The sequence below is a fragment of the Anomaloglossus baeobatrachus genome, chromosome 8 (genome assembly GCF_048569485.1).
Source record: "Anomaloglossus baeobatrachus isolate aAnoBae1 chromosome 8, aAnoBae1.hap1, whole genome shotgun sequence".
Lineage (NCBI taxonomy): Eukaryota > Metazoa > Chordata > Amphibia > Anura > Aromobatidae > Anomaloglossus > Anomaloglossus baeobatrachus.
In genome coordinates this window covers 130,944,292-130,971,571 of record NC_134360.1, presented here as the reverse complement: position 1 = coordinate 130,971,571, position 27,280 = coordinate 130,944,292, and the positions used below count along the sequence as shown (strand labels likewise).

Here is a 27,280-nt window from a genome sequence, read left to right as displayed (position 1 = left end):
CTTCCAACAGCCCTGGAGCCGGGTGGCTTGTTGGGTAATCATGAGTTAATACTGGCTTTGTTTTACCAGCCAGTATTAAGCCAGAGATTCTTAATGTCAGGCACGTTTGACCCGGCCATTAAGAATCTCCAATAAAGGGTTAAAAAAAGACACCACACAGAGAAAAAATACTTTAATAGAAATAAATACACAGACACATTAGAGACTCCATCTTTATTACCCCTGTCAGCCCTCCACGATCCTGCTCTTCTGTCTTCTTTCTTTCTAGTGTAGTAGTAGTAGTGACGATTGTAGTGAGGGGCATCACTTGGGGCTGGGGAACCTCCATCCTAACTACAATGCTCACTACAATCGGGAAGCAGCGTGCAGCCTTCACTCCGTGAGTGATCACTGCTGGCTGCTAGCGGTAACGCTGACAGACGCGTTACCATAGCAACGGTGCTCCCGGAGCCGCGGTTAGCGGTGACGTCACCGCTAACTGCGTTGCTATGGCAACGGTGATCTCCGTTAATGACCGGCTGTGTCAGCCGGTCCCTAACGGAACGGGGAGTCGACCTTGTGCTAGAGCATGTCGCCGGTACACGGCGATACACATATGTGCACCGTGTACCGGAGAGATGCACTCGCAGGTCCTACATGACGTGTCATAGTCATGTGACCAGTCTGTAGCCAATGAGATAATAGCCACGTGACTGGTCACATGGCTATTTTGACGTCACGATAGGTCCTGCTTCTCTGCTGGCAGTGCAGGTCACCGGGAGGATTCAGCGATCATCGGATGGAATAGCGGCAGGAGACAGAGTGCAGAAGGGATCGCGAGGACCGGTAAGTGTTATGGCAATGTTTATTAACTGTTTGTGTACATTTATAATGCATTTTTATGTGTTTGTGATTGCCTCCCATTATAGCCTATACGTTCGAGTTCGGTTCGTCGAACGTTCGACGAACCGAACTCGAACGGGACCCCCGTTCGGCGAACCGGCCTCGAGCCGAACCGGGACCGGTTCGCTCATCTCTACTGATTACCACTGTGATTACCCCGGCCGTTGCTGGCAAGTTGTCCCCGGAGGGACCCTATGTGTTTACCTCCCACATGAGAAACTGCTCATGGACAAGGCCGAGAACTTGCAGGCCACCCACGAACTTGTGGGCCTGTAAATAATGTTGTGGGATGGATACCGTCGCCACCTCTGGAGAGGCTGATTTGGAGGATGGGCCTGGAGGAAAGTGATGGCCCAGGTCCGCCACTATTGTAATCGGTGGCGATCCTCCGGGGGTCAGGGGTCCCCCCTGGACGTGGGGCCCCCTGAAGTGACAGTCGGGTGCGAGTTACCGTACCCATTCCCGCTCGGGCAGCCTGAACCTGGACTGGGGTAAAGGGGTGCTGCCCACTTCTTAGGGGCAGCATCGGGGCTAGGTTGCTTAGGTGGGAGAACGGAAGACATCCGTCCGTCCGTTATTAAAAATGTTTGTGTGTTGTAACGTTTAAGAGGACCTACAGTCATGGCCAAGAGTTTTGAGAATGACACCAAAATTATATTTTCACATGATCTGTTGCCCTCTGGTTTTTAATTGTTTGTCTGATGTTTACATCACATACAGAAATATAATTGCAATCATATTATGAGTACCAAAAGGTTATATTGACAGTTAGAATGAGTTAATGCAGCAAGTCAATATTTGCAGTGTTGACCCTTCTTCTTCAGGACCTCTGCAATTGTCCCTGGCATGCTCTCAATCAACTTCTGGATCAAATCCTGACTGATAGCTGTCCATTCTTGCATAAGCAATGCTTGCATTTTGCCAGAATTTGGTGGTTTTTGTTTGTCCACCCGTCTCTTGATGATTGCCCACAAGTTCTCAATGGGATTAAGATCTGGGGAGTTACCAGGCCATGGACCCAAAATCTCTGTTTTGTTCCATGAGCCATTTAGTGATCACCTTTGCTTTATGGCAAGGTGCTCCATCATGCTGGAAAAGGCATTTTTGGGCACCAAACTGCTCTTGGACAGTTGGGAGAAGTTTCTCTTGGAGGACATTCTGGTACCATTCTTTATTCATGGCTGTGTTTTTAGGCAAGACTATGAGTGAGCCGATCCCCTTGGCTGAGAAGCAACCCCACACATGAATCGTTTCAGGATGCTTAACAGTTGGCATGAGACAAGACTGGTGGTAGCGCTCACCTCTTCTTCTCCTAATAAGCTGTTTTCCAGATGTCCCAAACAATCGAAAAGGGGATTCATCTGAGAAAATGACTTTACCCCAGTCCTCAGCAGTCCACTCCCTGTACCTTTTGCAGAATATCAGTCGGTCCCTGATGTTTTTTCTGGAGAGAAGTGGCTTCTTTGCTGCCCTCCTTGAAACCAGGCCTTGCTCAAGCAGTCTCCGCCTCACAGTGCGTGCAGAAGCACTCACACCAGCCTGCTGCCATTGCTGAGCTAGCTCTGCACTGCTGGTAGTCCGATCCCACAGCTGAAACAGCTTTAAGATACGGTCCTGGCATTTGCTGGTCCTTCTTGGACGCCCTGGAGCCTTTTTGGCAACAATGGAAGCTCTCTCCTTGAAGTTCTTGATGATGCGATAGATTGTTGACTGAGGTGCAATCTTTGTAGCTGCGATACTCTTCCCTGTTAGGCCATTTTTGTGCAGAGCAATGATGGCTGCATGTGTTTCTTTAGAGATAACCATGGTTAACTGAAGAGAAACAATGATACCAAGCACCAGCCTCCTTTTTAAAGTGTCCAGTGATGTCATTTTTAATCATGACTGATCGCCAGCCCTGTCCTCATCAACACCCGAACCTGTGTAAATGGAACAATCACTAAAACAATGTTAGCTGCTCCTTTTAAGGCAGGAATGCAATGATGTTGAAATGTGTTTTGGGGGTTAAAGTTCATTTTCTTAGCCAATATAGACTTTGCAAGTAATTACTGTTAAGCTGATCACTCTTTATGACATTCTGGAGTATATGCAAATTGCCATTAGAAAAACTTAAGCAGTAGACTTTGTAAAAATTAATATTTGTAGCATTCTCAAAACTTTTGGCCATGACTGTAAAGTATGCTTCTGTTATATGTTTTACCGTTTTTCCCATGTTATTTATATTTTGCAGTTTGAAAAATAAAACCGGTGATGGACGGGCAGCCTGCGGACGGTCTGCATTTTACCAAGGGGGGAATGTGGCGCCCTGGACTAGCCAGGTAGCCACAGACAGAACACACACACCCCTACCCCCCAGACAGTTACATTAGTCAGACAAAAACCCTTGTTGCCTCTCTCCAGGGTCTGATGTCCACACCAGGTGGGGCAGAGCCAGGTGGTTGGCCCCACCCACCGAGGAGTTCACAAGCCTGGAGGCGGGAAAAGCAGAAGATCAGTTTAGGAGGTGAAAGTGAGAGGTCACGAGCTGAGAGTGTCTGGGTTGGAGCCCAGGCACTGACAGCAAGGTTGGCAGACGGTGGTGACCGTCTGCAGGAGTGACGGATCTCTGCGGAACCATAGGACCGGGGTTGGGTGGTGACCCACCAGTACCGAATCGGGAAGCGGAGTGAAGTTAAGAACACAGGCAGGGCAATCGGACCCCGGCCAGGTTTGGAGCCGCCGACAATAGTCAAATCAGAGTGTGACAGGAACCCCAGGGGTTTCCTAACAACCAAGTCCCGATTGAAGGCAACTGTCCGCACCATGAGGATATACAGCCACCGCCACAGGCTAGAGATCCAAGGGCCAGCGCCTGCGGGCAAAAGGGCTCCTCCGGCACCTATACGCCGGGGAGCGCACTACCGTTGGGAAGCCATCGGAGTCAACACAGTACACAAAGGTGCAGGGAAAGACAGCCACCATCACCTGTCCGGGGAGAGACACTGCAGCCGGCTGCGGGACTTGTTCATCCAGTCGTTTGGTTTACCGGAGACTGTGTGTATCTGTTGCTGAGTGAGTACCCCAGTGCCATCCGGCACCGCGCCGCGCTGTCCCTGCAACCCTGCACCTCACGAACCCTGCCTCCCCGTCACACCACCGGGCTCCGGGACCACCAACCCCTACCTACGGAGGGGGAGAACAACATCCCAGGTGATCCCTACCATCGCTCCCGGGATCCCCGTCACTAGCAGCGGTGGTGCCCATCTTCACCACAACCCGTGGGTGGCGTCACGGACTAAATCCCCAAACCAAACCATCCCCCTTTTCACTCACGGGCGAGGAGTCCCCGGACTCCGGCCCACCGCTCGAGCCACCGAGCAGCAGCAGCAGCCCCGGACCCGAACGTTAGCGAGCACAGCGCCCCGCTACCCGCGACACATACGTCATCATTCATTTTGTGTGGAAGGTATTACATGTGCATACCTCATCTTATCTCAGCCACAGGAATTACACATCTTGCATTGCTAGAATCTCATAATTTCTAGAATGTCGTCTGACTTAAGTGGCTCCTTTACTTATGTGGTCCCCTGAAGAGCCCAGGTGTCATTGGGGGGGTAACGCATTGGGATATTGGAGTTTTCATTTTGGATCCTGTGACGTACCTCATTCAGTTCTATGCTTTTTGAGAAACTATTCTTTTCCATATTCATTGCATATATTTCTTTTGAATGCTAATTTATTTTCCTGGGGTAAATATTTATGAACATATACAGTCATGGCCGAAAATGTTGGCCCCCTTGTAATAATTCCAGAAAATTAAGTATTTCTCCAAGAAAATTATTGCAATTACACATTTTCGTATATACATGTTTATTTTCTTTGTGTGTATTGGAACAACAGAAAAAAGGCAAATTGGCCATAATTTCACAAAATAAAATCCAAAAACAGGCCTGACAAAATTGTTGGCCATCTCAACTTAACTCAACTTTCCATTTTTCATTTTGGTTTTTTTCCTCTTCCAAGAGCCATAACGTTTTTATTTTTTCATAAATATTGACATATGAGGGCTTATTTATAGGATGAGTTGTACTTTTTAATGAAACCATTAGTTTACCATATAGTGTACTGGAAAATGGGAAAAAATTCCAAATGTGGAGAAATAGTGAAAAAAGTGCAATTGCACGATTGTTTTTTTTGGGGGGAGGGGGTTTTATTCACCTTGTTCACGATATTGTAAAACTGACATGTTAGCATGATGCTTCACATTGGTATGAGCTCGTAGATACCAAACAAGTATACTTTTACTTTTAAGGGGTGAAAAAAAATGTAGAAGTTTGTCCAAAAAAATGTAGCACTTTTGTTGCCATTTTCCGAGACCTGTGGAATTCTCATTTTTTGGGATCCGGGGCTCAGTGATGGCTTATTTGTTTGCATCTTGATGTTTTTAATAACCGTATGCCATTTTTGTGTAGATGTGATGTTTTGATCGCCTGTTATTGCATGATAACTGTTGTGGTAACTAAAAACATATTTACTCCGGTACACAGTAGGCAAAAAAGAAACCGGACTTGCTTTTCCACACAAATTTTAATTAATTTTCACAGACAAATTGCATTCAACATGCACCAATGTTTTGGCTGAAACATTGGTCTATTTTGAATGCAATTGGTTTGTGAAAATTCATTGAAATTTATGTGGAATAGCAAGAACTGTTTCGTTTTTGCCAACTGTGTACCGAAGTTTAAAATTATTTGGGAATTTTTGTCTTCCATACTGTGCACAGATTGGATTAATTGATTTTATATTTGGATAGATTGGACATTTCTGAATGCAGCAATACAAAATATGTGTAATTTTTAAAACCTTTCTTAACGGTTTTATTTTCAATGGAGTGAAAGGGTGGTGAATTAAACTTTTTCAGGTTTTTTTTATTGTTTCATATCTTTTAAAACTTTTTTTTTACATTTTATATTTATTTTAATATTCCCCCTAGGGGAATTTCTCACTGCACAATCCAATTGTCTGAGCATTTCTGCTTATCAGAGCAGCATCACAGTAAGTGACTCATGGCAGCATCAGCGGTCATCAGCTGACCCTGCGCTACCATGACAACACCAAGGCGCCCCGTGATCGCGTCACGGGGCTGCCGATGGCTGTAGGGAATGGCCCAATCCCCACCACGGCCATTTAAATCACTCTGTCAGTATTTGATTGCTCAATCTAAAGAGTTCTTCGATCCACCTATGCCTGTTAGCCACACATGATCAGATCAGCAGACATGTGTGGGGATTACTGCGGGCTGGCCGCCGGAGCCCGTGGTAACCGGAGGGAGGCGACCAATTAAGTACCAGTACGTCCTTAGTCAGTCATAAAGGGGTTAATATTAGTTACACACCCTTCGAATGACTGCAATTAATTGCTTTCTATAATCATCAACACCTCTCAACTGGAATTTTGAATCGCTCTTCTTTTGCAAACTGCTCCTGATCTATCATATTTGAAGAGTGCCACATATATTTTAAGATCTCTCCACTAGAGTTGAGCGCAGTTCGAGGTTCTCCAGTTCGCGGCTCGAGTGATTTTGGGGGCTGTTCTAGATCGAACTAGAACTCGAGCTTATTGCTAAAGCTCGATAGTTCTAGATACGTTCGAGAACGGTTCTAGCAGCAAAAAGACAAGCTAATTACTAGCTGGCTTTCCGCTGTAATAGTGTAAGTCACTCTGTGACTCACACTATTATGAAATTTCAGTGTATAGTGTGCGGGAACAGCGCATTCAGATCACTGCTGTATGGATAATGGCGATCGCCATTTTTTTATTCCTTGTTTTCCTTCCCTAAGCGCGCGCGTGTAGTGGGGCGGGCCAGCATGTCAGCCAATCCCAGACACACACACAGCTAAGTGGACTTTTAGCCAGAGAAGCAACGGCATGTGTGATAGGATGTCCATGTCACATGTCCATGCATTATAAAAACGGACATTTTCCTCCAGCACGTCATTATCTGCCTTCTGCGTCTTGGTGTCAGTCACCGCTGGCGTAGCTCCTGTCTCCGATACTGCTGTGTACGCTCTATACACAGCGCTATACAGAATAGGGACAGAAATTTCTATTAGTCCTTTTAAGGGCTAATACCGGCAGGGTCAGAGCCATAGGTGACAGTCAGGTCCGTGAAAACAGATTTTAACAGCTACACAAGATGACAGCGTCTGTGTAGCTAAGGTCATGGATTTCCTCGCTGCATTTCCCCATTAGGAGGGATAGAAAGGCAGGCTTCCTTTCCTCTACCCAGACTCACAACCCTGCCACTGTACCCTCCTGCCCTTTTCACACTCAAGCTCATTGTTACTAAGCCATTATACTAGCAAACACGGAGTAAACTTAGTGGCATCCTAAAAGTGGCTGTTGGACTTCCATTAGTGTCCCACTGGTGCAAAGCTATTTGCAGTACCACTGCATTACACCCTCCTGCTCTGTTTTTAATAAGCTATAATAATAGCAAAAAATGCTGCAACTTAGTGGCATCCTAAAAGTGGCTGTTGGACTTCCATTAGTGTACCACTGGTGCAAAGCTATTTGCAGTACCACTGCATTACACCCTCCTGCTCTGTTTTTAATAAGCTATAATAATAGCAAAAAATGCTGCCATTTAGTGGCATACAAGAAGTGGCTGTTGGACTTCCATTAGTGCCCCACTGGTGCCAAGCTATTTGCAGCACCTCTGCATGACACCCTCATGCACATTTTGCTACGCTAATTTTATATCAAACTCAGGGAATTCCTTGCTGCATTTGATCATTCGGAGGGATAGAAAGTGAGGCTTCCTTTACTGTCCTGGTACCCACAGAACACGGCCACTGTACCCACCTGTCCACTTTTGCCACGCTATTTAATTTGCCCAAAGAGCTGACTCATTTTCTGCCTTCCTAAAATTGTCTGTAATACTAAGTTAGTGTTCCTTTGCTGCCAAGCAAGGTACAACACATGTGCATTCAACACTCCTTTCCATTTCTGGAATGCAATTATTAACTGGAGGTAGTCCAGCCAATCTGTGACGAAGGTGCAGGCGTGGATATAATGTAGCCTGCATCCAATGTTGGTTTTCTCGATGTCTGACAGCTCAACAATACCATCTGTTTCCACTTCCAAAACCAAGTGATGACCTGCCAATCACACTCCCTGTTGCGTGTAAAGGGGTGGAAGTTCAGTGTGAAAAACCATGTGAGATTGCTGTCCCCACAGTCACAGAGGATGAAGAGCACGCAGATGCACTTGATGGGGCAGGCGGTGGTTGCACAGGCACGCTAGGCCGCATTGTAGCACAGAGAAATTTACATTGTGACTTATGCTTCATTTTAAGTTGTGTACAGGGTGGGCTCCCCAGTATGCAGCAAACCAGGCAACAGGAAAAGGACTCTAGTCAGTTGGGTTGATAAATGATTGTTTAACTTTACCAAAACAAACAATAAGAACCATGCATACAATTTAAATAATTGAACAATCTATTCTGTTGCCTACTACCTGCTAATATACCCTTGTTAGCTGAAGCCTCACAGATAAGGCAGATGATAACAGTGTGAATGCAAACCACACAGCTCTGCAACACAGTCATGGAAATCTTGAAAAGCAACAGTCAATGCAAACATGTGTCGCTGTCCCTCTATGATTTAAACTGTATGTGACAATTTGACAGTGCAGAGGCAGCAAGTCTTATTGTCTATAAATAGTCGGCCTACCCAGAACAGATATGTGTTTTGCTAATAAAACAAAGTGTTGCGTGCCCGCATTATTGTCTGGGCACAGCCTACCGTACCCGGGTACTGTGATGTCCAGTTGCCAGAAATACAGACTTTATGCTCCTCTCACGGTAAGCAGTATAGACAGCACAGTAAGAATGTTGGTCTGTGGCACAGGATGCTGCTCACTGGCGTTACGGTACTCCTCACCAAACTCCAAAATGACTCCCCTCACAATTGAACAAAGTGTTTCCGCAGTGGCTTCTTGCTGTAACACACACCTTTAGCTTTTCCTTCTGTTCATAGACAGCATCTCCAAGTCCACACCCGAAGAGCAATTTCTCCTCCACGTCTAAGTGTGGAGAGGCAGCTAGTCAGCATGCGTGTGCCGATTTACCCCAGCCGCAGCCTAACTTCAGTGTTTCGCCTAGTGAGTATGCTCAGCCTGACTGTGCCATTCCTGAGGCTAAGTCTTCATTTCGGGATACAGCGCATGCTCCCACACTTAGTGCGAAAAGCCTCTTTGCACAGGTACTTGCACTCCGTGCCGGGTCTAAGTCCTGTGTTGTGCCTAGACACCATGCTAAAGCTGATAGTCTTTTTTCAGAGACTGTATTTCATGCTACTGAGCATGCTCAGGCACTTACTGCATCAGAGACTAGGTCCGGTAATGAACTCTTTGGCCCTGCCCCTGATGTGGGGGGCCCATATAGACCACAGGGCATCAGGTGTCCTGACGATGTGGCCAGGCCACTCCCAAATGGCTTGCAGAGGCCCGCCCCTATGACTTGTCACCTCATTATTGATGGTCAGATGATGACTGGTGAGGTGTTTGTGTCATGGCAACCATGAGGTCATTATTGAAGTTGCGGTTCCAAATAGGACGCTAGTTATGCCACTCATGACTTGTCACTCTGCTTTTGTCTCCAGGAGGTGCATTGTGGTCCACCCTGGTTTGGGGCAGACCCAGGTTATAAAACGGGCTGGAGCCAACAAGGAGGTGCGCAGTCTTCTATTATGCTCTGAAAGAGCACACCTCCATGTGTTGAACCCATTGCAGCTTTAGGCCAGAGGTAGGCAGGGATAGGGCGTCGATGCAGGCCACCACCACAGTTGGTAATGCAGAACGGTTAAGACCAGCTCCTGTCCTACCAGTCCTGCTTGTGCAGCCCAGTGGCATTAACAGGCCTACTGCTGCTGATGCGCCTGCTGTCCACAGGTGTGGCCCCAATGCACACGGTCAGCGTACTCAATGGCCCCTGTGATGTTAACAGGGAGTTCCTGGGCTGGGTGGGCGTGTGGACCCTGTGACGCTAACAGGGCTCCCAGTCTCCAGATCCGAGTGGCGTCTAACTCGGTTCAGGCTACTATTAGTTTCATAGCCACACAGCTCTGTATCCTCCACCTAACCTTCCAGTTGCCAACTTTTCCTTTTCCATCTGGGAGCACGGTGGACACTGACTGCTGATGGGGATATATACCTTTCTCTTTCTTTTCTTATTAATTTTCGTTATATAGCGGTAACATAGTATATACCACCTTATCCAAATCTGCCAGTCCCACTGTAACAGATGGTGTTTCTTCAGCAAATGTTACTTTTGCTTAACCACCAAACCCACGGACAAAAACTTTTTTCCCCTTTCCAACACACCTGTTCCCCTTTCCACCAGCATCTGTCCTTTTTCGACTCATTTTGTATATGACCAAAAGTGCAACTCTGCAGGGACACCGTACTCAATGCCATCTCAGCACAGCAGCCAGCCCTCGGTCCCTCAGATGTGGACAAGTAAAAGACCATTTCCTCCTATCCATGACAAAGCGTTGAGATTCACTCTGTGCAGCACTGGTGTTTAGTGGAAAAGCAGATCTAAGATTGCGTATCACCTTCTGCAGATACTCCTGTATACGTGCGTCCCTTTCTATGGCAGGAATTATTTCGCCAAATTTTGTCTTGTACCGGGGATCTAACAGTGTGGCAACCAAGTAGTAAGCATTACTTCGAATTCGTACAATCCGAGGGTCATGTTGTAGGTAGTGCAGCAAGAAGGCGCTCGTGTGTCTTGTGCATCCAGGAGGACCAAGTCCTTGGTGTGTTGGTGGCAGAGAGGTGAGAATCGTGCCTCCTTCCTCTGCCCTCTCCCCCAACCTCGCACAATCGAAATGTGAGCAAGCTCTCACTCATCTGCTGAGTCTTCCATGCCCATCGCCAGTTCGTCCTCCATTTCTTCATGGGCTCCTGCACCTTCCTCAACACTTTTTGCTGATACTATGTGCCCTTGTTAATCCCTTTTCCCCACCATGACTGCCGCCTAGGTGCCGCTGACCATCTGGACCTCGTAGATCTTGTTATCCCTTCCGCATATGACTCTCCTGTACTTCCTCCCCTTCCTCTTGTCCCAACACCTGACTCCGAATAATGCTTACAGTGTGCTCCATCATGTAGATGACCAGAATTGTCACGTTGAGAATGGCATTGCCAGTGCTAAACATCTTCGTCGACATTTATAAACTGTGTAGAAGGGTGCATAGGTCCTTGATCTGACACCATACAGCAGCGTGATCTCCACCACCTCTGGATAAAGTTAGGCCAGGCTATATGTCATAACGTATTGCAGCAGGATTCGGCGGTGCTGCCACAAACGCTGCAACATGTGCAGATTCAAATTCCTGCGTGTCGGCACATCGCATTTCAGGCGTTTAACCACCAGACCTAAAGACTTCTGGAGCAAGGAAAGTTGTTGAGCTGCTGTGTGCGAACGATGGAAGTGAGCACATAGCGAGCGTACCCGCTGCACAAGGCCATGTAGGCCGGGATGGTGTTTTAAAAATTGCTGGAGAATTAGATTCAACATGTGAGCCACACAAGGCACGTGTGTCACATTGTCACGGCGAAGGGCCGCACCCATGTTTGCATCATTGTCACACCCGGCCTTCCCTGGCTGCTGGTTGAGTGGAGACAACCATTGATGAAACTTGGTCTCCAGAGCTAACCGTCCACAACTTCTCAGCGGTGTGACTCACATTTCCCATACATTTTAAAGTAAACATTTGACCGCATGATGGCATTGAGCTCTGCTGCCAGCATAGTAAGGAGGTGTGTGGTTTTCCTTGTGCGCAGTTACAAGGAAGGGGTGCCCTGACCACACAGGGTTTGGGCCGAGGTGAAGGACCCACACGAGGTTGAGGAGGCAGAAGCAGTGTATTAACTTCTACATACAGAGGAAGGATTGATACAACTATTGGGGACAGCAAGACTTGTACAGCAGACCCTTCTCCATCTCTCCCCATAGTAACCCATTGCCCAGTCAGCAACATGTAACGCCCCAGTCCATGCTTACTGGGCCAAGTATCTGTGGTGAAATGCACCCTGTCACACAGTTTCTCAAAGAAGCGGTGATGTTTGGTGCGACATGCTGGTGTAGCGCGTGGACGCCTTTGTTGGAGAAGGAGTGGCGCCTGGGCATCGGCTCTTGGGGTACTGCGATGGGCATAAGGTCTCAAAAATCCTCGGTTAAAAAGGTTGGAAAGGCAGCATTTTGGTAGCCAACAGTTTTCAGATGCAGAAAGTCAACCTCTAAGTAATGCCCTTCTAAAAGCATGTAAAACACAGCAAGGGGACTCCAACCACAGTCTCCCTTGTTTCCAAAAATTGGTCCACACACACCCCACTTGACTGGCATCAATTGACCCCCATTTTCAAGCTTACAAAGATGCTTTGCATGAAGCACTATCAAAAATACGCGTGCCTTTGGCCTCCCCTGGCTGACCCAGGGGAAGAAAAGTCCTCTGAGAGCCATGACTTGTTCATCTTGGTTCTTTTTTCAAAAGCGAGGGGACTCCAACCACAGTCTCCCTCGTTTCCACTAATTGGGCCACACTCACCCCACTTGACTGACATCAGTTGACCCCCCTTTTGAAAAAGAAAAAGATGCTTTGCATGAAGCACTCTCAAAAATACGCATGCCTTTCGCCTCCCCTGGCTAACCCAGGGGAAGAAAAGTCCTCTGAGAGCCATGTCCACATTGTCAGTGGACAGACATGTGTGCTTATCTGCCAGCAGCACTGAAGACAGGTTCCGAGAGAACGCTGGCTGCAGGACACGACAAGATCCCCAAGGCGTGCGTGGCAAGCTCAGGCAATTTATCCAGATTGGAAGCCTAAAATGAGCAGGGCTCAAGTTGCACAATAATGGCATCGACGTTTCCTTGCATATACTCATATATCTGTGTCTCCTCCTCTTTTTCCTTGTCCAGCTCTTTTTTGTTTTCGCATGAGTATATGTCCTTGTCACTTTCCCATGTTTTTGTGTTGTGTTATGAGTTGTTTGTCACCTTTTGGACACCCTTGAGGCTGTTTTCTAGGTGTTTTTATGTGTTTGTGATTGCCTGCCATTGTTTTCTATGCGGTTCGAGTTCGGTTCGTCGAACGTTCGCCAAACCAAACTCGAACGAGACGCCCGTTCGGCGAACCGAACTCGAGCCGAACCGCGACCGGTTCGCTCATCTCTACTCTCCACATGTGTTCAATGGGATTTAGATCTGGACTCATTACTGCCACTTCAGAACTTTCCAGTGCCTTGTTTTCATCCATTTCTGTGTGCTTTTTGAAGTATGTTTGGGGTCATTGTTCTGCTAGAAAACCCATGACCTAAGACTTAAACCCAGCATTCTGACACTGGGCACTGTATTGCAACCCAAAATCCTGTGGTAATATTAGACATCATGATATATGCATACAGTCAAAGCACCCAGTGCCAGAGGCAGCAAAACAACCTCAAAACATCTTTGAACCTCCACCATATTTGAGTGTAGGTACTGTTAGTGTCTTTGTAGGTCTTATTACATTTTTGGTAGAATGATGTGCTTAGGTCTCATCTGTCCACAAGATGCTTTGCCAGAAGCATTTTGGCTTACTCATGTACATTTTGGCAAACTGCAGTCTTAGCTTTTTTTATGTCTGTGTCAGCAGTGGGGTCCTCCTGGGTTTCATTCCATAGCATTCTATTTCATTCATATGTCTATAGATAGTTCGTGCTGCCACTGATGTACCTTAAGTCTACAGGACAGGTTGAATTTATTTGTAACTTGATTAGGGCTGCTTATCCACTATCGGGACTATCCTGACTTGCAACCTTTTATCAATATTTCGCTGCTGCCCACATCCAGGGAAATACGCTACAGTGCCATGGTTTGAAAAAGTCTTTAATTTATGTTGTGCACTGTGGACAAAGGAACATCAAATTTTCTAGAGATTGTCTTGTAACCTTGAGATTGTTGATATTTTTCAACAATTTTGGTTCTTAAGTCTTGAGATGGTTCTCTTCTCCTTTTTCTGTTCTCCATGCTTAGTGTGGCACACCCAGACACTCAATGCAAATATTGACTCAATTTCTCCCTATTTTATCTGGTTTCATGTGTGATTTTCATATTGCCCACACTCCTTACTTGCTACATACGAGTTTGAACGAGCATCTCATGCTTGAAACAAAGTTGTTGACCAATAATTTTAGTAAGGTGCCAAAAATTTTGTACTGCCCATTTTGGGGATTTGTGTGAAATCATGTCCTATTTGCCTTTGTCTGATTTTGTTGTGATGTTTGTGTCTCCTTTAGCACCAAGATTTTTTACCAAAGTAGTGGAGATGACATCCTATATAAGGAAGAAAGATATCTTAATAATACCTTATTTTAACGTTTTTTTTTTTTTTTTTTGGTGGTAAAAAGGTCAACAGGACTGTTCAGAGGCACTTAAGCAAGTTGTAAACAATGACAAATCAAAACAGAGCCTTGTTGGGTTCAAGTGTTTTAGGCATCTGTCTAGATTCTGTTCACTAATGATTTTTTTCCTTAAATTTAAAAAGCTCAACAATGACAGAAGATTTCTGTAAGGGAAGCAATGCACCTTTTAGGCTATGTAACCGCCAAAATTCCAGCGGACCATTGGGCTCAATGCCACTCAATGGAGTGTGCAGCCAAGCCGGGTTCTACCATGAGAGACTTGCGTGAGTTACACGCGAGGCACTAGCAAGTGTGATTCTGGCCTAAGGCCATGTGCCCACGGGAGCTTTTTGCTGCGGAGTTTGCCGCGGAAAACCTGCGGATTTTTCTGGATTTTCCAGATCAATCCGCAGGTTTGAGCATGTACAGACACTCCCCATGTTACCCTATGGGACATGGGGAGTGTCTGTGTCCACGCTGCGGAATCTCCTGCGGAGATCCCGCAGCCGCACCTAACTGCATATCAATTATTCATGCGGATTTACTTGCAGAGATCCCGGCCCTGCACTATGGAGATAGAGGCCAGGACGCCCGCAGATAAATTGCGTGAAAGTCTGCATGTTTCCCGCAGCTATTCCACTTGAATCTCACAGCTAAAAATAGCTGCGGATGCCGGCGGGCAGCTGCAGGAAACATGCGCTCGTACCTGCAGATACATCCGCAGGTACGAGCTCCCGTGGGCACATGGCCTAAGGCCTTTTTCTACTATGGCTATATCTACCTCCTGGGCAGAAAGGGCTAATGCTTCTATTGATCAAATCTGCAAGGCAGCAGTCTGGCCATCATCAACCTCTACGTTCTTTTAGCAATAAAAGTTTGATTTGGGGATTTCGAACTTCTCTTTTGGAAGGAATGTGCTGCTCTAGGGATTTCTTCTTTTTTTATTTTCTTGTGTATGGTGCTGTCATGGTGAAGTGAAAAGACAATTACGTACTGGTAATTTGGATTTTCCCAAGCCATGACCGCACCATATGAATTCCCTCCTTGGTTTTGGTGGTAAAATACTTTCTCATACTTCTTTGAAAAAAGGAATATATTATATGTTAAATATGGAATTCTTTCTTGTATTTATGTACTAAGCTGCAGCTACCGCCTGCTCTGTAAACACACTGGGGAGTTTGGCCCCCTTTTATTTTCAGTAGGTTTCCTGCTTCTTGGGGTGGAAACACGCTCTCTCATGTTCGATGTTATCATAGTTCTGGTCAGCGGCGGACTGGAGTACCTGGGGCCCACCAGGAAAAAAATCAATCTTGGGGCCCGCCAGCACCATGCAGTTACCGTACTATATATAGGAATAACATACATACAAGTTATCATACAAGTATGAAATTTGTAGACTTCTGGGCCATATTCTGGTTTGATGTGTCCGGCCTCAGTCAATTCACTTTCATTGAGCATGTCTGTTCAGCACGTGACCACATCTATGTAAATTGCATACTTGCAGCTTCATAACCTCCCACTATCACCACCAGCACCAGAGAATCTTGACAGCGTGCAGTGTGCACACTGTGAGAATTCAGAAGTCTGCAGTCACATAGAGCGACACATAGAGTGACTGCAGACTCATCACAAACTTGGTCAACCCCTTTAATGCTCCTAACAACATAAATAAAAACATAGTAAACCTTAACTTGCCAGACGGCACAAGACTTTATTAAAGAGATTGTCCACTACTTTTTAATACTGATGGCGTTTCCTTAGGATAGATCACCAATGTCTGATTGGTCGGGGTTCAGCACCTGGCACGCCAGCCCATCACCTGTTCTAGGTGCCGTGCCGGTGGTGGCCTGAAGTGCTCAGTTCTGGATTTGCTTCATCTTCTGATAGTGGCAGCAGCCTCCTATTAAAATCAATGAGGCGGATAAGCAGTACCCGCCCGCGGACACTATCAGAGGATAGAGCAGATCCAGAAATAAGCATTTCTGGCCACCTGCACCAAGAACAGCTGATCAGTGGGGGTCCCACTGCGCTCACATGAGAAGCAATGCACAACTGGGACCAAGGCCTAATGATAAGACATAGTATCACAAATAAATATTTACATTTAGGTACCTTTTATAGATGATGTTGTCTCTAGCCATTTCTTTCTATTCTTCACCTTGTCCTGACGCCATTATCACTTTTCACATTTACAGCTCGTCTCTGCAGATTTTCACCTTCTCCGGTCTTCTGCAGCACATCCCGACACGATGCCCCTGAAAATAGCAGAATGATTATAATACTTCTATTTAAAAATATCTGCCCTACACTCTGCCCCAGAATAATGACTCCTTACTGTGTTCTCTGCACGAAATATGACCCCACACTGTCCTTCATATGGTACACGCCCCCAACACTGCCTTCTCCTTTCCATACTGAGCATGCTCTTCACACTATCCTTTATACTGTGTCCCCTCTTACTGCCCAGTCTTTATACTGTGCTCTCTCATCACACACCCCTCCTTGCTATGGCTTCACTGTCCTCCCATTCTGCCCCTTCTCCATACCACCCCCTCCACTACCCAGTCTCTATTCTGTGCCCCCTCACATTTTTCTCATCCCTTACTGTCTCCTCACTACCTCCTGTGTGTCCAAATACGTTTCTGCCTCACTCCCCATCTTGCCCACTTGCTCCTCATACCATGTGTGACGACATGGACACTCACTGCCTAGCATGGGTTAACTTTCTTAAAATTCAGCCAGACATGAAGACAGTTTGTTTATAGATGGGGGATAATCCCTCATTGTTCTACAAGACTTTTGTTGCCTCATGTAATTGCCTTGGCTAATGAAGGCCAGACACCCAGATAAATCAATTATGCAAACTTCCCATTGTATTACTAAGTGAATTGCTAGATTTGATGTAACTTACCTGTCTCACCCTTGTCTCTGGATATTTGAATATGGCTTGAAATCTAGCCAATAAGAGCCCAGTCTTTTCCACCAATCGTGAAGACCCCAATGGTCTGAATGTAGAGCTCAGGGGTATAAGAAGGAGGACTGTCCATTGCCCAGAGAGACTCTTGCTACATGCTACCAATCTAGGAACTGTGGATCCGATTGGCAAGCCATAACCAAACCTGGATTATAATACTATATGGACTTCAGCATCGAATGCAAGGATTCGGCTTTGATATCAAGTACTACATAAGGAAGGAATCCAGCTTGGGACAGTCATCTGACTACAGACTGTCAGGTTTCCGGGATTTCCAGTTCTCTTTTGAAAGAGCTTGCCCTCGGTTAAGATGGAGTTTACTGTTCTGTTGCCCTACTTCCTGTCCAGCTGCTTAAAAGGCCGCCTCTAAGCCTAGTCCAGTGCCTGAGTATACTGCTTGCTGTGTGCTCCTGCCTTGCTGCTCCTAACTCCTGATTGCCATTTGGATCCTCCTGAAAGACTACCGACACCGACTCTGGACCGTACCCGGTTTCTTCAAGCTGTGCCCGGACTCCGTCTGCCGTCTTTGGTCAGCACTTCTGCCCGGTTCCTTCCGGTTCGTAACCACTCTGGACTATCATCCCGTACGGACACTTCTGGACTTTACCTCTTGCCCCTTGTGTCCCGGCTGCTGCGCATTTAGGCCTTCCGGGGTGATTGCCAGACAGTCCCTGTATAGGGGTTCGCTCTTGGTGGTCTCCCTGGGGGAGTCCGGTGCGTGGCCCCGGGAATTCCCTTCGCTCCGATTCGGGAAGGTATTTCGTGTGTTATTGTTCTACTGTGTTTGTTCCGTTTGTGTACCTATCGTGGTTACATATTATAAACATCTTTGTACCAAGAACTCGTCTCTGGTTGTCATTGCCCTAACGCTATCGAAATCCTCAGAACATACAATAGTATTACACAGACTTTGCGGACCTCAGCCAGCTTCCTAAATCTGGCATTATTCCATTCTCGGTGGGTGCCCGCCGAAAGCGGGGTGCTGCTGGATTGGAGTAAGTAGCCCTGGAAGCTCTGAGGCATGGACATTCTAATCCAGCGGAAGGGTGAGACTCTGTTGCCTGTTAAATTTGTGTGTTTTGCTGGTTATGTGCTATGTGCCGTTAATTGTTTGAGGATCCAATAAAGTCTTAATATTGTGATTCCCTCACCCTGTGTTGTCTGAGTAGTGTTCCGCCCACGGTTAAGGAGGTTGGGGTTCAGTTGGAATGAGCCCTGGGCCATACGGTCTTTCTAAAAGCAGCCAGGCCAGCGGACGAGAGCACCCACTGACTCCCGTGTCTCCACACCATGTCACTCTTTATTCTGTGTCTTCAAAATTTCTTTCCAGTTTGCTCCCCATACCATGTCCATATACATTCCCCCAACCATACATCACCTTTCATCCTCTCTCCCTATACATCACCCCTCATCCTCTCTCACCCCATACATCAGCCCTCATCCTCTCTCCCCCCATACTGTGTCCAAATATAGTTCCCTCTCCCCATCCGCTCTCCTCCATACTGTGTCTATAGATACTGCCCCCTCCGCATCCTCTCTTCTCCACTGTGTATATAGATACTACCCCCTCCCCATCCTCTCTCCTCCACTGTGTATATAGATACTGCCCCCTCCCCATCCTCTCTCCTCCATACTGTGTATATAGATACTGCCCCCTCCCCATCCTCTCTCCTCCATACTGTGTATATAGATACTGCCCCCTCCCCATCCTCTCTCCTCCATACTGTGGATATAGATACTGCCCCCTCCCTATTCTCTCTCCTCCATACTGTGGATATAGATACTACCCCCTCCCCATCCTCTCTCCTCCATACTGTGGATATAGATACTACCCCCTCCCCATCCTCTCTCCTCCATACTGTGTATATAGATACTGCTACCTCCCCATCCGCTCTCCTCCATACTGTGTATATAGATACTGTCCCCGCCCCATCCCCTCTGCTCCATACTTTGTATATAGATACTGCCCCCTCCCCATCCTCTCTCCTCCATACTGTGTATATAGATACTGCCCCCTCCCCACCCTCTGTCCCCTCATACTGTGTCTATATACTGCCCCCTCCCCATCCTCTCTCCTCCATACTGTATAGATATTGCCCCCTCCCCACCTTCTGTCCCCCTCATACTGTGTCCACTGATAGCTCCCTCTCCCTTTCCTCTGCCCCCTCATTCTGTGTTCATAGATACCTCCCTCTCGCCCCATAATGTTCCTCTTCGCTGTCACTGTCTTAAGCTCCACACTGGAGCACTTCTCCACGCTCTCTGCTGCCTCTGCGCTGCGGCCCTGACTTCTGGGTCAGCAGTGTGATCAGCTGACCTGATCACCTGACAGCCGTCTATCTGACCCGGAAGTCAAGGCTGGGCACAGCTTGAATTGTCCTCGCGTCTGACAGATACGAGGACAATTGAGCAGTGGGAGACGTGTTCTGCAGCTTCTATGAGTGCGGCTGTCAGTGTGACAGCTGCGCTCAGAGAATGGCGGCTCCCACTGCAGGGCAGCAAACGCAGTTGCCAGGGAGACTTTCACAGCGCTGAATCAGGCAGCCCGACAGCGCCCCCCTGACAGCTGGGCCGGGGCAAATGCCCTGCCAGCCCCCTCTAGATACGCCTCTGGGTAAAGAGCCCCCGTACACACCCCAGCTCGCCCCCCTGGACCCCCGCCTTCTATACTCACGTGCTGCTGCAGCCTGGCCTGGGGCGACGCCGGGTCCGTCTGTCCGCAGCGCAATGCTGCAGTCACCTGCACAGGAAGGAAGCAGTCATCGCTCTGAGACTGCCTCCTCCTGCAGTGTCGCTGCGCAGAGGAGTCAGAGCGGCAGTGACAGTGACAGCAGGCAGAGCACGGAGATCGCTCTCCCTGCTTGCCACTGCAGAAGGAATGGGATTGTCACTAATCATATCGGCAATGTGCCGATATGATAAGTGAAATTACCGGCCGGGGGGGGGGCTCTTTCACATATCCATTGGGGCCCAGGGGAGAGGGGGTGAAGGGGGGTCGGGGCCTATGGGGTGTGGCCATCAATAGCAGGGGCCCACCGGGGGTTCTCCCGACCTCCTGGTGGGCCAGTCCGACCCTGGTTCTGGTTAATTTAATTACCAGTAAAAAATTATGTTTCTGGAGCAATTTCAAGTGTGCCAACACTTTGGACCATTGCTGTATCTTGGGAAGTCCCCCAAGCTGGCTATTATGATGTCCATGAAGTATTGCTTGGTTTGCATTTGTGTGTATTACAGCCCTTTTATAATTTGGTTCATTTGTATATCCACCATAAGCTATATTTCCACATGGTCTGTTCCCCAATAATATTTTTTCCAGCTTATTAATCTATCTTAAAGTTTCATTAGAGAGGATGTTCTTACGGACAGATAGGGCAACTTGAAGTTGAGCAGGTGCGCCGTTACATATCACTACCAACCTCTGCGGTTAGCTAGGGAAAGTTAGGGTGAATTAGTTCCCCATTCTGCAGCTTCTTGACTATTCTGTACCTTCTGACCAATACCTCTCTATATGGTCAGATCTTTTTTTGAGTGATCAATGGTTTTAATGTTGTTTTTTTTTTTTAGAGGTTTTTTTTGTGTTGGTAGATTTTACATTGTTGAAACACTTGGCTGGCATATTTATCCACTGGTTTTGTTGCTTTGACTATCAGCATTGACATGGCCATATTCTTGTAATGCTTCTATATACAGTACAGTATTTTATTCTATTTTTAGCAATTACTGGAAAAAGGAAGTGTTGCTGTGTAATCAAATGATAAACTGTCTACTTCCTTTTTGTCATTGTTGCACAATTCTTTTCACTTTCTTTCTGTTCACAAAGACGAATTGTTAACTACAGGACAACCTTGTTGAGCTCATAAGCTTTTTACGTTAGATTCTTGACGTAACTTTTATTTATATTTTACTCCTAATCTCATTTTAGGTAGTGAAAATACTGAAGCTGAAGAGGAATATCAAAGAAACAGTCAAGCGAGTTGGGTGCAGCGCATGGTGATGGCGTTAGTTGGTGACAGTGCTCTATTCAACACTCGTGAAGGAAGAGCTGGCAAAGTGCACAACTTCATGCTGGGTTTAAACTTAAATACATCATATCCTCTGTCACCTCTAGCACTTTTGACTACCCAGGAATCTGTGGATGATGATGAGACTGATCTTGCTGTTGCAGGTGACTATTTTTAAAACTGTATTCTTCCATTTTCTTTTTTAACCGATATAATGACCATGATGTCTAAGGAACATAAGTTCTCAATTGGCTTAGCCACAGCAAATTAGTCAAATGGCAACGATTCAACAGCAAGATATTCAGGCCCAGTATCAGGGACTAGATATGAGCAAACCTTTCAAAGTTTGGTTCGTCGATCTTTACCGAGCCTCCCAGTGTTCGCCGAACAGTTCAGCGAACATAGCGAATCTATTGAATTCAATGTGAGGCCAAACTTATGTGTTGTAAAATGGTGTAGGAGGGCTGCAAAAGAAAGAAAATAAAGCAGGACATAATTACTGAGTCTTCAGTACGGCTGTAACTGCTCCCATGGCTGTACTTGCCGCTGATTTATCCCTTCTCCATATTCACTGATTTCCCCACCCACCAACATCTCTGATTGGCTGCAGTCAGACCCCACCCCCGACAGCGTCTGTGATTGGTTAGAATCACTGAACCTTTCTGCAGGTCAATATTAGTATAAAATAAAAAAAAGAAATGGCATAAGGTGCCTTCATCTATTGATACCAGCACAGATAAAGCTCACCGCTACAGGCTGCAGCCCCCTGCCATGCACTTATCTTGGCTGTATATCAAAATAACAGGAACCGCATGCGGGATTTTTTATATTTTTTTCATTTAATCTATTAGATGTGACAGACCTGGCTCTTCCCGATTGCCCTGGTGTGGTGGCAATTGGTTTAATAAGTGGTTAATGTCAGCTCACAGCTGCTACTAAGCCCTGGATTAGTAATGGGATGAGTCTGAGACCAGCATTAGTAATCTGTAAGGGAAATGAAATAAACACTAACACCAAAAAAATCCTTTATTTTAAATAAAATACAAAAAAACACCACCTGGCAAAAAATCCGGATCACTGCCGCATGCAGTATGATGTGGTAGTGATTTGAATTTTTTTGCCAGGAGGTATAGATTGGGTGCAGGAATATGGTGTAAAACTTTCAGCACCAAAGTAATTAATTTCTCTGGAATTCTTGGCAAGAGAAAATTTGGTGCAAACATTTCAGCACCAAATTTGCACCTCCTGGAAGAAAACTGCACCGAAACAGCATCAAAACCGTTTTTGTGCAAATTTTTTGCTAAGAGGTGCAAATTTGGTGCTGACATTTTTACACCATATTCTTGCACCCAATCTATACCTCCAGGTAAAAAAAAAATCGCATCACTACCGCTGCATACCGCATCTTCTTTTGATGCATTTTTTGCTAACGCACTGTGACTTCAGTATGTAGCAGGGTCGGAATTGTCATGGGACCTTGTGTGCATTACGTCATAACTGGGAGTTTGAGGTTAAGAAATTGGAAAAAGAGGGTGGCTTTTTATATTTTATTTCAAATAAGGATTGTTTTGGTGTTTCTGTTTATTTTGTTTCAGTTACAGATTAGTATTGGGGGGGGCTCAGATGCCTCCCATTACTAATCTAGGGCTTAGTGGCAGCTGTGAGTTATCATTAACCCCTTACATTACTCAGCTCATACAGATTGCCCTCATGCGGTGGCAATCGGGGTAAAGTGCCTGGATTGTTGCATCTAATGGGTGCGAGATCTCTGGGAGTCTGCAGGATGCTATTTTTAGGCTGTCTGGCCCAATAACCATGAGTCTCCCTAGCCTGAGAATACCAACCCCCAGCTTTCAGCTTTATCATGGCTGGGCATCAAAATCGTTTCGGTCGGGTGGGTGGGAGGCGCATGCTGTTTTTTTTTGTTTATTGTTTTTTTTGGTTTGTTTTTTAAAACAAATACTTATTTAAATAATTTCTAAAAGAGCCACATGGGGTTCCTCTTATTTTGATGCACAGCCAAGATAAGCATATAGCTGGGGACTGCAGCCTGTGGCCATGTGCTTTATCTGTGCTGGGTATCACAATATCGGGGAACCCTGGGACAATTTTTTTTTTATTCCTTTTATTTTTACACCACTATAGAGACGCAGACAGCGTGTGTGATTCCAAGCAATCAGACATGCTGTCACAGTGTGGGAGCGTGGTATGATTGCAACTAATCAGAGGTGTTGAGACTGCCGGTGGGTGAGGGAAGCGGAGAATATGGATTCAGGTTAATGAGTGGCCCCAAAGCAGTGTTGCAGCCATGTAGGACGTAGGAGACTTGGTAAGTATAATGCCCCTGCTGTACTCCCCCCTAGCCCTTTCTACCACCATTTTAAAGCACAACATTCGGGTCACCATAGACTTATAAGGGGGTCAGCGTCTGGACAGATATTTGGGATTAATTCCAGTACTGTACTGTTGTTTTTTGTTTTTTTTTGTTGTATTTTTTTAAAACAGTTTGGACCCGATCCTGAATATGTGAATTTTCCCATCACAACTCTGGAGGGGGAAAGCTAAACATGCCCATTTCATAATTGTCTTCAGATGCACAGTGGGCGCCATTTTTATGAAATCACATTCACTTTGCTTGGACAGTTAAACACAGCAGAATTTCTGTGCAAGAAAAGGAGCAGAAAAACACAGTAGAAACTCTACTTAGACATTTATTCCGTGTTTACATAAATTGGATGTGATTTCATGAAACCCTGCCCAAGGTGTATCTATAGACCCTGCTGTACTGTGCGGTTTTGGTGCATTGCTTTTCTCCGTAAGCTTCTGTATGAAGTTTGAAAAAAGCATGTAAAATAAATTTTAAAAAACTCCATTATATTTTAATTGAGAGAAAATTGTTATTGCATTAATTTGAGCGGACACCTGCAGAAAAAATAAACAGAAGAAGAAAAAAAATTTATGCTATGTGTGAAAATAGGGTATGTGCACACGTTGCTTTTTTTTCCGCGCGGAAAAAAACGCACCCTCTGGCAGAGGGGAGAATTGTAAACAATGCTTTTTGAGAAACAACGCATCGAAAACGCATGCGTTTTTCATGCGTTTTTCATGCGTTTTTCATGCGTTTTTCATGCGTTTTTCATGTGTTTTTTTAGGTGCGTTTTTTAAGACTTGTCAGTGATAATAAAGTTGGTTGAACACAGACCTTTGGAAAAAAAAACCTGTGATGTCATTTCCTTCTCCACATTCTGTTTGGATAAATGGGAGGGCTTGGAATGGAAGGAGCACCATTTGAATTTTGGAAAAGTTGAAATAAACTTCGCGCACCAAGCCCCTTAGGTACCTATACGTCAGAAAACCCCCACAAGTGACCCCATTTTGGAATCTGCACCCATCAAGGATTTTATTCAGGAGTATATTAAGCATTTTGAATCCACAGCTACTTCACCCAAAATGTTGCTGTAGCAACAATATTCTCACTTTTAGGCCCGCTTCACATGTCAGTGAAAAACACTGACGTTTTTCACTGGCGTGTAAAACACGCACATGTCCCTCCGTGTGCCGTGAATCACGGCACACGTGGGTTGTCTAAGTGCAATCCGGGCTCCGTTCTCCGTGGCCCGTGATTGCACTTAGAGATTAACTCACCTGCACCCGCTCCCGCTCTCCATGGTGCTGATCGCTCCCGCGGTGCAGCATCCGGCCGGCGCTGACCCCCGCAGCAGCTGCTTCCGGGTCGGCTGTGTCGTGCATCATGAATATGCGCGACAATAATGAGCCGGCACAGAAGGAACAGGGAGGACGGGCTGCAGAGGACATCGCTGGAGCCGGGTGAGTTAAAATGTTTTTTATTTTAAAAGCACGTTTTTTTCTGGCACGTGTTTCACGGATCACACCACTGCGTGGTCCGTGGGACATCAGTGATGCCAGAAAAAAATGGACATGTCTCCGTGCGGCAATCACGCACACGCGGGTACGCCGCATGGAGACACGTGCAGTGAAAAATCACTGACGTGTGAGCAGACCCATTCATTATAATGGGTCTGCGTATGTCAGTGATCCTGGTACGTTTAAAAAAAAGCACAAACGTCCCAGAATCACTGACGTGTGAAAGGGGCCTAAGGCTATGTGGCCATGATCCAGCGACACGGCGTCTAGTACACAGTGCCAGCCTTCCTGCAGCTGCCCATGCCCACGATTTGGGTTCAGGCTGCTGTGGAGCTCTATGCTACCTGCAGAGAACACTCTCGTCTCCGCAGCATAAATTGACATGCTGAGGCTCGGGAAGCCACGCTACCGGTCAGTTTATGCTGCGGAGAAAAGAAGCACAGTGGGCATGGGATCTCCAAAAATCCTTCCACTGTGCTTCTACTGCACAACGCAGCGTTATGGACGCAGGGAAAACACTCAGCGCCCATAACGCTGCAAACCCTGATTGTGGACACACAGCCTAAAAAGCGTCAATGGATGAAGGGATGTCAAATATATAGAACGTCCTACCCCCGCCTGCATATTCTAAGCTGGCACCTTTAGTACCTTTCATGTGGCACTAAAGGGTGCCTAGCTTAGTATTTATCCAATAAAAAAAAAAAAAAAAAAAAATGAAAAAAATGGCGTGGGGTCCCCCCTATTTTTGATAGCCAGTCAGGGTAAAGCAGACAGCTGTAGCCTGCAAACCACAGCTGGCAGCTTCATCTTGGCTGGTGATCAATTTGGAGGGCTCCCCATGTTTTTTTTTTTATTTTTAAATAAAGAATAAAAAAAAAATAACGTGGGGTCCCCCCAAATTAGATCACCAGCCAAGGTGAAGCTGACAGCTGGGGTCTGGTATTCTCAGGGTGGGAAGAGCCATGGTTATTGGACTCTTCCCAGCCTAAAAATAGCAGGCCGCAGCCGCCCCAGAAGTGGCGCATCCATTAGATGCGCCAATCCTGGCGCTTCGCCCCAACTCATCCCGCGCCCTGGTGCGTTGGCTAACGGGGTAATAAATGGGGTTGATACCAGATGTGTAATGTCACCTGGCATCAAGCCCAGCAATTAGTGATGTCACGGCGTCTATCAGACACCCGACATAACTAATTGACAGTAAACAAAAGCAAAAAAAGACAACAAAAAATGTTTTATTAGAAAAAACACTCCCCAAATCATTCCCTTGTTCTCCAATTTAATAAAAAAAAATGGGTCCGCAGAAATCCATATGGATGTCCCACGTCGCCTCTGGACCTTCTAGAATATGGGGGCACGTTCAGGAAACGTATCCCCCATTTTCTAGGAGGGCAGACCCTCCATTTGAGGAGAGTGGGTGCAAAAATCTGCACCCACTCTCCCCGGGTCACAGCTGCAGAGTGCGAGCAGCCAGCACAGCTCACACTGAACACTGTGCTGGCTGTCAGCTGCTCTGCACATGTGACCGGCCAGCGTGCACTGTGAAGGAGGAGGGGGCCGCGGGGGATCAGCGCTGCGACCGGACAGGTATGTATGACACCGGGGGGAATAGGGGGTGAACGGGCAGGGCCTGGGGAACAGTTTTCTGTCGCATGTGTTATTGCACATGCGACAGAAATCATAGGAGCAGGGCGGCCGGTGCGCTACTGTGCGCGCGGCCATGTTGGATTTTCGGGAGGGGGGTCGGGGGTCGGGGCGGGCACTTTGGCGACACCGGGGGCTTTGCCAGGAAGTGAGGTCAACAGGAAGCCTCTTGACCTCACTTCCAGGTAAATGCCTGCGTTCTGGCGTGCCGACAAAGGCCGCGGACCGCAACAAAAAAGCAGGTCCATGCGTTGTGGCTGCGTTCTGACCCCACATCATTGATTTCAATGGGGGAGAGAACGCAGCCACAACGCACAAAAGAAGTGACATGCTGCTTTTCTTTCCGCACCGATTTTTGGCATCCAAAACGCTGCGGAAAGAAACGCAGCATGTGCACTGATTTTTCAGCTTTCCCATACACTTTGCTGGGAAAGCTGAATGCATGCAATTTGCCACTGAAACGCTGCGG

The 27,280-nt window shown here is 46.6% G+C and overlaps 1 protein-coding gene across 3 annotated transcripts in view; it reads left to right on the top strand.

Annotated features, from left to right (window-relative positions):
* The window catches only part of PLA2G4A (phospholipase A2 group IVA), a 337,394-nt gene that overhangs the window by 285,323 nt on the left and 24,791 nt on the right, over positions 1-27,280 (top strand). For all 3 annotated transcript variants that reach the window (XM_075320930.1, XM_075320931.1, XM_075320933.1), the window contains one exon: positions 21,207-21,449. In XM_075320930.1, the coding sequence (XP_075177045.1) occupies positions 21,207-21,449 (243 nt within the window). The remainder of the gene's footprint in view (positions 1-21,206; positions 21,450-27,280) is intronic.